The 12026-nt window shown below is 45.8% G+C and overlaps 1 protein-coding gene across 7 annotated transcripts in view; it reads left to right on the top strand.

Moving 5' to 3' along the window:
- Positions 1-12026, top strand: part of RNF212B (ring finger protein 212B) — a 65633-nt gene that overhangs the window by 45532 nt on the left and 8075 nt on the right. For 6 of the 7 annotated variants that reach the window (XM_069961651.1, XM_069961648.1, XM_069961649.1 and 3 more), the window contains one exon: positions 1830-1881. In XM_069961651.1, the coding sequence (XP_069817752.1) occupies positions 1830-1877 (48 nt within the window). In that variant the 3' untranslated portion in view covers positions 1878-1881. The remainder of the gene's footprint in view (positions 1-1829; positions 1882-12026) is intronic. The other variant, XM_069961652.1, reaches the window with a different exon arrangement.

Here is a 12026-nt window from a genome sequence, read left to right as displayed (position 1 = left end):
AAAGTGATCTTGTTATAAGTGGGCGGGGCTTCCCAACAATTGCATCACTTAGCCCCGCCTACAGTGCCACCATTGGTCTTACCCCCTCCGTGACGTCATCAGTACATAGGCCCCACCCCCTCGACACCCATTGGTATGGACCGACCTAGATGGGGGGGGGGCTATCTGCCTATGACATCATAGAGCGGTGGGGCCAACAGTGGTGCTGTGGGCAGGGCTAAGTGGCGCTGTTGCCGTGAAGCCCAGCCCACTTAGCACAATCTGCAGTTGATAAAAGATCACTTTTTACTTGAAGAAGTCAGAATGCAAAATGGGGATGACAGTGTCACGTTAAGAAGTTGTATGGAAATTAGGTCATAAGGCCGCCCACAGGGCCTTCCCCTTGGCCGCCAGTGCCCAGCAATGTTTGTCTCCTTCTCTCCTGATGCCTCTATGCCCACAAGCAAACTCCCACCTTGTTTAGATTGGCAGGCCAAATGTAATTGGGCCCATGCAACACAGGGAGATGCCCTGTGTGCTTTATCATTTTAGTTACAAAAACTCCTAAATATTCTAATTCACGCCCTATTGTACTTTGCCTTTACTTTAGTCAGCAAAAAGCTACTGACCGGTTTGCTTTAAGGTAGTATGGAATGGGTTAAGGAGCTTAACATCCAGGTGGTCTGACAGATGGGTCTCACATCCACCCCCTGCATAATCAAAACTCCTAGGGTGACTAAAAGTGTATATTAAAAAAATATTTATATTTTTTTTCTTTACAAAAATAATATAACTGTAAAACACCCACCCTTTACCATTAAAAAAAAAAATCAACAAAATAAATAATTAAACATGGTTAGTAACAATGGAACAATGGAAATAGATAAGGTATTAATAGGTGTAACGCCTGGTGTAGTGGACCCTCTGTACCGTCACTAGCGATGGCACAAACCGCACCAGGGAGCGGAGTCTAAGGGGCCGCTGGTTTTCACCAGAGCCCGCCGTGGCGGGAAGGACTTGCTGCGGCAGGCGACCCCCAGGTCGCTACCCCTGGCTTGGTTGCTAGTGACGGCGGGCGAGGTGTGGCAGGAGTAGTAGGCAGGTGATAGTGCTGGCAGTGGTAGATAGGCGTCACCGCGCATGACAGGCAAAACACAGGAACAATGGACTAGGCAGCGGACGGGGACTAAGGACAGGAACAGCGGACAGGAACTAGGAACAAGGACAGAGGTCAGGAACAACAGGGAGCTGGGCCAAACGCTATGGGAAGCATGTAGAGGCTCCAACACGAGGGACAGGGCATGCTGGGATTTATAGGGAGTGATTAGTGCAACTTCCAATTAGGGGCGGACTGGCCCTTTAAATCTGAGACAGCCGGCGCGCCGGCCGGGACAGACGGAGACAGGAGCGGGGCGCGGTAAGGCGTCCCCCAGGGCCGAACTAGTAGCAGCGGCGGGTCCCTGCACATGGACCCCGGAGGCTGCATGGGACAGAGGGGGGTTGCGGCGGCGGCCCGGAGCACGGGACGCCGCCGCAGCCGTGACAATAGGTTATTAGTCGATATAAGACGAAACTTTATAGAAATACCATAGAGACCACACTACAGTTCAAACCAAATAAGATCCAGTGGTCTCCACTCCTGTAAACATTTGATAGCAATCGGTAGCATGTGTATAGATTGCTTAGAAGCAAATAGAGTAGATTAAGCTAATTTTATATTATTTGTCAGGCCTGAGGAATTAAATGAATGAATGGAAAAAGTTGAATAGAATCAACTACATGTTATATATTATTTTTAAGACAAGTATATGACCAGTATCATGATTAAGATTGGTTACATTGTTTTGCAGCTTAAATTTACTCCTAAAATAACAGGATCACTCAACCTGAGAAAATAAGTAGGTAAGTGACTGTCTATACATACAGGGGAATAGCAATTATCACCAAGGTTAAAGTGTCACTGTTGTTTAAATTTTTTTTGCAGAAATCAATAGTACAGGCAATTTTAATTAATTGTTAATTGTAATTGGGTTTATTAGCCTAAAAATGCCTCTTAAGTCAGCACTGATCTCTCTGACCTCTGAATACCGGTTTTCACACAGCTCCCAAAGTGTAATCTTTCTCTGTTCTCTGCTGGCAAATAATCTCCCTCCTCCCCCCTCCATAGGTTACACAGGGCTCAACTGATGTAAAAGAGTCGAGATTTCCTGATAATGAGCAGTGAATGAGAGAGAAGGGGGGGGGACCTGGGGAAAGCCTTTTTGAATGCAGATAATGGCATGTTTGCCTAATAAAACCAATTACAAAGTTTCTTAAAATCGCCTGGACTACTGATTTCTGCAAAAAAAAAAAAGAAAATGACAGTGACACTTTAACCATATTGTGTTATACATTTCATGTGCACCTCTCCATTCTGAAACAAAAAATTCAATTTCCATGCCTTAATTTGGCATATGGACAAGGGTGATCAGCATAATGTGAAAAGAGCCATAATGTAGACCTTTCACTAACTAAACATGGATTAAAAAAAAATCCTATGGCTAGCTAGGGCTTCACATCAGGATTCCAGGCTTAGGGTCCTATTCCACAGGCTGAGCGGGGACCGATCAACAATGTAAATGAGCGCCGATCGGCCCTGATGAAACGGCCCTGATGATCGTTAAGCGAGGGCTGCAGGGACATTGTTACCCATGTACTTGCAGCCCTTGTTTTATACATTACCTTTCCGGGCTGCAGGTCTTCTCCTTCTTTCTCCCTGTCCCGCGCCGCAGCAGCTTCAGAGCGGCCTGTCTGAACTGACAGACCGCTCAGCCAATCACTGGCCGCGGCTGTTCCGGCCAGTGATTGGCTGAGCTGTCTGTCAGTTCAGACAGGCCGCTCCGAAGCTGCTGCGGCACAGGACCAGGAGAAGACTGTCACGGCCGCAGCGGCGTCCCGCGTTCCGGGCCGCCGCCGCGACCGCCTCCTGCCCCATGCAGCAGCCGGTGTCCATAGTCAGGGACCCGGCGCTGCTATTACTTCGGCCCCGGGGGGCGCCTCACCTCTCCACGCTCCTGTCTCTCGCTGTGCCGGCCGGCGCGCGCGTCCCCGCCTCCTAGGGCGCGCGCGCGCCGGCTGTCTCAGATTTAAAGGGGCAGTGCGCTCCTAATTGGTAGTTGCACCCAATCACTCCCCTATAAATCCCAGCATGCCCTGTCCCTGGTGTTGGAGCCTCTACATGCTTCCCATAGCGTTTGGCCCAGCTCCCTGTTGTTCCTGATACCTGTCCGCTACCTGGTCCCTAGTCCTTGTTCCTGTTTCCTGCCCGCTACCCAGTCCCTACTCCTAGTCCCTGGTTCCTGCTTCCCGTCTCACTGCTGTTCCTGTGTTCAGCCTGTCACCTGCGGTACGCCTACACGCCACTGTCAGTACCTACTCCTGCCACGCCTCGCCTGCCGTCACCAGCAACCAAGCCAGGGGTAGCGACCTGGGGGTCGTCTGCCGCAGCAAGTCCATCCCGCTTTGCGGCGGGCTCTGGTGAAAACCAGCGGCCCCTTAGACTCCGCTCCCTGGTGAGGTTTGTGCCATCGCTGGTGCCGGTCCAGTGGATCCACTACTCCAGGCGTTACAGTAGGCTCCAACCCTGGATCCCGGCGAGGTGCCTGATCTCCGTGACGTCGCCAGAGTGGTCGCTCAACAGGCGCAACAAATCCAGAAACAGTCGCAGCAGATCCAGCAACTCACTGCCGCCTTACAGCGCACACCACCTCCTGACGCTGTTTCTACACTCCGACTTGCTCTCCCAAGCAAATACTCTGGTGATTCCAAGTTGTGCAGAGGATTCCTGACTCAGTGCACCATGCATATTGAACTTTTAAGTAGTCAGTTTTCCACCGAGCGCTCTAAAGTGGCTTTCATCATCAGCCTATTGGAGGGTAGAGCCCTGGCCTGGGCCACGCCACTGTGGGACTGTGATGATCCTGTTGCTGCCAATCTCCGGGCCTTCCTATTCGAGTTTCGCTCTGTCTTTGAGGAACCTGCCCGTGCTTCTTCAGCCGAGACTGCTCTCCTCAACCTCTCTCAAGGGAGCTCCTCTGTTGGTGACTACGCCATCCAGTTCCGTACCCTGGCGGCTGAATTGGACTGGAATGAAGCCGCTCTAATAGCCACCTTCAAGAAGGGCCTATCCAGTCAAGTGAAAGACGTGCTTTCCGCCCGAGACCTACCTACCTCCCTGAACGAACTCATCCTACTGGCCGCCAGAGTTGATACTCGTTTTTCGGAGAGGGAGGAGGAGGTTCGGCATGAACATCTACTAAGCCGTTCCTGTCGCCATCCCCAGCTGGCGCCGGTTTTCCAGAATCCTGACTTTCCGATGTCCCAGCCCTCTCCTGATATTCCTATGGAGGTGGAACGGGCTCACCTGACGCCTGATGAAAGAATCCGTCGTCTGGAGTTGAATCTCTGTCTCTATTGCGGTGGTTCAGATCACTTTCGGCTGAGATGTCCCCTACGTCCTCAAACGTCCGGAAAATGCTCGCACCTAGGTCCGGTGGGACAGCTGTCCCTAGGTGTGAATGCCACCCTTCCAAGTCTGTCTATGCCAGTTTCCATCCGGACTCCCTCAGGACAAAATCACCAGACTACTGCCTTTCTCGATTCTGGGTCAGCAGGCAGTTTTATTGCGGCTACATTGGTCCAAAGATGGCAGCTACCCGTGACCCGCCTAGCCAGGCCCCTGACTATCTCCTCGGTCACGGGCGAAATTCTTACCGACCGTGTGTACTACCAGACCGCACCTTTAGTCCTCCGGGTGGGTCCTTTACATCAGGAACAGATATCCTTCTACGTCCTGCCCCATTCTTCCCCCACCGTTCTCCTGGGACTCCCTTGGCTGCAATTACATGCCCCTAAGCTGGACTGGAGAACCGGAGAGATTCTCAGTTGGGGTCAGGACTGTTCCAGCCAGTGTCTCAAGTCACCTCAGCACCTCACCAAGCACTCTATGTCCTCTTACCACCGGGAGAACTTACAGAAGGATCTCTTCCACAAACCCACATCCCCTTGCCACGTTATATCTCCTGATCGTCTAGTACCAGTCGTCACCTCTACTCTTCGGAGAGTACCCCCCGGAAAGACCCATGTTCACCCTGCGCTTCGAAGAGGGATTTTGAAGTCCGTAAGACCGGCCAACGGATCTCCCGCCACTACTGGTGGTCCAGTCTGTTCCAGGATGTCAAAGACTTTGTGGCTTCCTGTGCCATCTGCAGGCAAGAAAGAGGGGGAGGCCAAAGGGGGGGGGTACTATCACGGCCGCAGCGGCGTCCCGCGTTCCGGGCCGCCGCCGCGACCGCCTCCTGCCCCATGCAGCAGCCGGTGTCCATAGTCAGGGACCCGGCGCTGCTATTACTTCGGCCCCGGGGGGCGCCTCACCTCTCCACGCTCCTGTCTCTCGCTGTGCCAGGTCGGCGCGCGCGTCCCCGCCTCCTAGGGCACGCGCGCGCCGGCTGTCTCAGATTTAAAGGGGCAGTGCGCTCCTAATTGGTAGTTGCACCCAATCACTCCCCTATAAATCCCAGCATGTCCCTGGTGTTGGAGCCTCTACATGCTTCCCATAGCGTTTGGCCCAGCTCCCTGTTGTTCCTGATACCTGTCCGCTACCTGGTCCCTAGTCCTTGTTCCTGTTTCCTGCCCGCTACCCAGTCCCTACTCCTAGTCCCTGGTTCCTGCTTCCCGTCTCACTGCTGTTCCTGTGTTCAGCCTGTCACCTGCGGTACGCCTACACGCCACTGTCAGTACCTACTCCTGCCACGCCTCGCCTGCCGTCACCAGCAACCAAGCCAGGGGTAGCGACCTGGGGGTCGTCTGCCGCAGCAAGTCCATCCCGCTTTGCGGCGGGCTCTGGTGAAAACCAGCGGCCCCTTAGACTCCGCTCCCTGGTGAGGTTTGTGCCATCGCTGGTGCCGGTCCAGTGGATCCACTACTCCAGGCGTTACAAAGACCTACAGCCCGGACAGGTAATGTATGATGCTGCTGAAAATGTCGCCACAGTGCACCACTATTCCACCGTAGTGATGCGCTGGTGACGAACGATGATTTTAGGTCTGAACCTAAATGAACGATCAGCCGATGACACGATCATCGGCTGATCGTTCTCTCTATTCCACGGAGCGATAATCGGCCGAATCGGGCCGATTATTGCTCTGTGGAATAGGCCCCTTACTTTTTTCTCCTCTTTCTAGTGTAGGGACAATTTTTGTTAATATGTAAATGAGGCACGATATGCCCAGAGTAATTCTATAACTACAAGAGCCTTGGTTTAGCCATCCCACCTCTTCTTATTCATCACCTCTGTGCCACTCTAGTGCCTACACCATTTTTGATTGACAGCCAATAGACTAGCTAACCTTGGGTTTCTGCCATGCTGGGAAAAACCCCACTGGGCACCTGAGACTTATTTTACATATTAACAAAAAGGTTTATATCTCAGCTCTAGAAAGGACCATGGAGATTAAAAAGTTAATATTTGCAGCTTTTCGTTCTCTGAGTGTAGCAACATAGGCCATATCCATGTTTTCTTGGTGGCCCTAGGGCGGCATCCAATTACTCTAGATCCCGGGAGATGACTGCTAAGGGTTCGGCCCCGTAGCCAAACCCGGGCACTTTTCTGGTGTTTGCTTATCATTAGTTATAAGTTTTCAAACTACATACTGGTGTGCTACTTATTTTTGTACTACATAAAAACCAAATGAAAAAACTATGAATGCAAGACCAATAAATATATAAATACTTTATTTTTTATTGTTATTAGAATATCAGAAAAAAATTATTTCAATTAAAAATATATAACAGGGGGGCTGGAGCTAATACAAATCCCCATAAAGACGGTGGATTAACTAGGTTCTTATACATAAGATATGGTATCACAAAATAGATAACAGTAGAAAAGGGGGAACCTATATATACACATATATACTGGGCACTGGGTTGGTACTACATACAAGAAATAAATATAACTCACAGTGAGCACATAGAAAAAAATATACCATCCACATATAGTAAATATTACCCATACGTGTCCTTAGTATACGAGTCCACCTCACCATACACCCGACGCGCGTTTCGCGTGTTGCTTTATCGAGGGTGATGTCCCAAGTACTGAGCCCAAACCTTATAAACCCCATGTAGCCAATCAAGCACATGCCCATCATGTGTATCACATGAGATAATCAGTAATGTCGGAAAACCGGAAATGATATCTCTCGGTCACATGATCTTGTTTCGTCACATGATAGGCAGACGTTCATATATCTATGTTATTCCTATATGTAAATTCATTATACCCCTGTCTAACTTCCCCCTTCACCCATCATATTGCTATCCTATTCCTCTCGTTTGCAAATAATACTGAATACCTTAGTTGCTGCATCCGTGGACCGCATCGTAAGACCGGAAATGACGCGCGACACGTGACCGCGTCATTCCCGGAAACCCGGCGCCGGAACTGCCACTCAACGAGCGTCATCCGGGGCGAGGTTGTATGTGCGGCCATGTGACATCCCGCAGGTCACCTGACCAGCCTGGAGTCACATGACCGCACACAATGTAAACATGGCCCTATGTCAAATGGACATTACGCGTTTGCGGTCTTAATTTTACATCATGTGTGCACTACAAGAAAAAGACAACATATATATACACAATAAAAAATAGATGGAGAGAATAGATAATGGACGCAGTAATGTTATATCGGCATATGTGAAGTGGTTTAAGTGGCAGTGCCAGAAAAAAGGTGCAACTCGTGCTGAAATGTGAACATTAGTGCAAAACCGTGCCGTGCCTGAGAAAGTGCCAAACCATACTTACCTAATCGATTATATAAATGAAAGCAAAATAAATAAATATAATAAAAATGCACATGCAATTAATTATATTAATAAGGGCAAAACAAATATATGTGCTAAGTAAAAATACACATATAATTAATTACATGTCTAGTAAAGTGCATCATTGTAAATATAAGTACTATAAATAATGTAATATATATCTATAAAAATATATAACCATACAAATAAATAAAATATACATAGATATATATATAATAAAAAATAAAAAGATATATATATAAATTAATTACATATTTGGTAAAGTGCATCATTTGTTATTATAAATGTATATCCATAAAAAATGTGTAAACATGTAAATATATGAAATGTAGGTGACGGAGAAGATTAGTGACAAAAAATAAAAATGAATAATGGAAATAAAAGTAGATGATGAGTGAAAATGAATGAATTGTGTAAGAAAATATATGTGAAAAGTGTCATCACTTAGTGAGCTATATCCAAATAGTATGTGTATAACATGATTAATTAAATATAGGTGCCCTAATAAATAAAGCGTGTAAATGTGTGAATGAATGTGTGAGTGACATGATTAGATATAAGTGCCCAAATAAAGTAAATGTGAGTATGTGAATCGTTGATGTGCCCACTAATAATATCCCAAGGATATATACATGCGCTATATGAGGTAGTACACCTTCTGCGACTAGAGAAAATGCATCTTGCATGATCATTGACATTAAAATTGAAATCAAGATGAGATGCATCCAAGTGGTGTAGTTAGTATGTATTCGTTAAGAAATAATATTTGATTATAGATGTATTAAGTTATACGTATGTAATAGGTTATGCGTATTTGTTGTAATATATCCCTCCATATATATATGAAGAGAAAGTGTAACATGGGAGTCATGTAAAGCGATGCAAGTGAAAAATAATATAATAGATATATATTCATAGTATTAAAATTGAATGCATACATATAGTCCATACAATAGTGATATTACATATCATGTTCAACCCAGTGCCACAGTACAAAAGGGTAAACCACAAATACATGAAAACCGTTCTTAAAGGTGTACACCAGGTACCCTAGAGATCTGTAATAATAAAGTGTTCTAATAATATAGAACACTGCGTCTATCCGGAATAATCCGAAAGTGCCAAGTGCTGTACATACAAGATATATATATATATATAGAGAGAGAGACAATACTACACACACAATCCTATATGTCATCAAATAATACATCGGGGAGATAAGTAAGTCCAAGCGTCGAATGGATGCATAAAGTCCCAATCCATGTAATCCGCATGAGAGGGATGAAAGGGGGAGGGAGGAGCAGGGGGATAGCAGATTGGTCTATCCCTGAACCATAGAGCACCTACAAAAAAGGAGTCATAAAAACACTTTTAATGAAAACTAGAATATAAAATGCCTCGAAAAAGACAGACTAAAATCGATTAAGACCAGGGAAAAGGGGAAAGAAGTTAAAATAAAATAAAATAAAATAAAGGAAAGCCCCTTACTTTGACATAAGAGTAGCACAAAGGACTGTGCTTGGTGATTCGTTACTTGGAGAGAATGGATCATAATTTAGAATGTTGTCCTAAGAGTCTCCATACATATATGGATGGATACTACGTATCATCATGGTCGAATCTGAGGAAAAGAGAGAAAGAGCGGAGAGGAAGCCCATATGTCTGGTAGAAAAAAGTATTCACAAAAATGATGCAAAGCTGTTGCCCTCATTTAATCCATTTGGGGCTATTGTGTTCAGTAGATATATCCATTTAGTTTCTTTTTGGGCCAGGCGTTGTTTAAGGTCACCTCCCCGGGCATTCAAATAGACACAATCAATGCCCCTAATTTTCAACAGGTTTTCATCACAATTGTGCATTTGTTTAAAATGTCTGGGTATTGTCTTCAGGCCAGCAGGGTCTATAGTATTTTTTGCGACACGTATGTCCAGGACGTGTTCTCTTACTCTTCTTTTAAGTTGGCGTGAAGTCATACCTACATATATTTTCAAACAGGGACATACGGCATAGTATATGACACCCTTAGTCTCACAAGTAATGGAGTGACACATCCTATATTCCTTATTACCATCTGAGCTGCAAAATTTTTCTTCACGGTCCATGTTGGGACAGGCAATACATTTCCCACATGCTCGCGATCCCCATCTGGGGCCTTTAGAACCAAATACATCTCTAATTGGGGCAGGATCGTGAAAACTTCTTACCATGTGGTCTCGTAGATTTCTGGACCTTCGGTATGTAATTGAAGGTTTCACACTGATTTCATTTCTTAGCGCAGCATCTGTCAATAAAATTGGCCAGTATTTATCAATGGCTGCATGGAGTTCACGACTCCGGGAGTTGTAATTGGTAATAAATCTTACCTGTGGGTCATTTTGTTCTTTACTCTTAGATTGCAGCAACATTCTTCTCTCTGAATTCTTCGCTCTATTGTATGCTCTCTTTATTGACCTTTTGCTGTATCCTCGTTCGTGAAAGCGGGATATCAGATCTCGTGATTGTATTTCAAAGAGTTCGTCATTTGAGCAGATTCTCTTTGCCCTTAGAAATTGACCAACGGGTATGTTTTTTATGAGATGTTCAGGGTGAGAGGACTTGGCATGAAGGACCGTATTCGCGGATGTCTTCTTTCTATATAGGTCGGTTTGTATAAAACCGTCATAGTCGACCTGCAGGGAAACATCGAGAAACTCTATTACCTTACGGCTGTAATGGTAAGTAAGCTTGATGTTACGGTTATTTTGATTCAAGCGGAGGATAAATTCTTCCAATTCTGATGTATTTCCCTGCCATATGAAAATCACATCATCTATATACTGGCCCCATGTGTATACTCGTTCTGTCCCAGATACTGGATCAACCTGGAAGATTTCCCTTTCCCACAGCCCCAGGAATAAATTGGCATATGAGGGCGCACAAGCCGCCCCCATAGCCGTTCCCTGGAGCTGTAGGTAGTATGCTCCTTTAAAAAGGAAGAAATTGTGTGTCAGCACGAATGACAATGCTTCCACAATAAAAGCCTGTAGTTCAGATGGATATCCACTTGCCAGGAGGAATGTACGCACCGCTGTTATACCATCATGATGCCGAATGGATGTATATAATGACTCGACATCACATGTCACAATGTACATTTCCTCTTCCAATTGTATACCGTCTATTTTCGTCAATAGATCTGTAGTATCTTTTATGTAAGAAGGTAAAATCTCCACAAGTGGGCGTAACATGTGATCCACATATTTGCATAATAGTTCGCAAAAGTTTCCATTACCTGAGACAATGGGTCGTCCTGGTGGGTTCGTGATGTCTTTGTGAATTTTCGGTAAAAGATATATTGTTGCAATCATGGGTTCTTTGACTGTAAGAGCTTCCACCTGTTTGTTGGTTAATGCTCCCCTTTCACATGCTGTCATCATAAGATGTGATAACTCTGCTTGGAAACGAGAAAGGGGGTTAAATGTTAGTTTTTTGTAGCAATTAGTATGTCTTAATTGGCGATACATCTCTTTTTCATAGAGTTGTGTCGGCCATATTACTACATTGCCCCCTTTATCAGAGGGTTTTATCACCACATCTTTCATCTTAGATAAATCTTGTAAGGCCTGTCTCTGCTGTCGTGTTAAATTGTCATTAGTCACATGTTTAGGGATTTTTTCGACTTCTTGTGACACCATTTTAATAAAAAGATCTATTGTGGGACACGTACTTAGGGGGGGAAATTTCTTCGATCTAGTGAGAAGGGACTTCGGGAACTTGCCTGATGTCGTGCTCTCTGCCTCAGGATTCCGGTCTTACGATGCGGTCCACGGATGCAGCAACTAAGGTATTCAGTATTATTTGCAAACGAGAGGAATAGGATAGCAATATGATGGGTGAAGGGGGAAGTTAGACAGGGGTATAATGAATTTACATATAGGAATAACATAGATATATGAATGTCTGCCTATCATGTGACGAAACAAGATCATGTGACCGAGAGATATCATTTCCGGTTTTCCGACATTACTGATTATCTCATGTGATACACATGATGGGCATGTGCTTGATTGGCTACATGGGGTTTATAAGGTTTGGGCTCAGTACTTGGGACATCACCCTCGATAAAGCAACACGCGAAACGCGCGTCGGGTGTATGGTGAGGTGGACTCGTATACTAAGGATACGTATGGGTAATATTTACTA

The sequence above is a fragment of the Dendropsophus ebraccatus genome, chromosome 3 (assembly GCF_027789765.1).
Source record: "Dendropsophus ebraccatus isolate aDenEbr1 chromosome 3, aDenEbr1.pat, whole genome shotgun sequence".
In the NCBI taxonomy this organism is placed as follows: Eukaryota; Metazoa; Chordata; class Amphibia; order Anura; family Hylidae; genus Dendropsophus; species Dendropsophus ebraccatus.
Note: the sequence above shows the minus strand (reverse complement) of the source record. Positions and strands in the feature narration are given on the sequence as shown.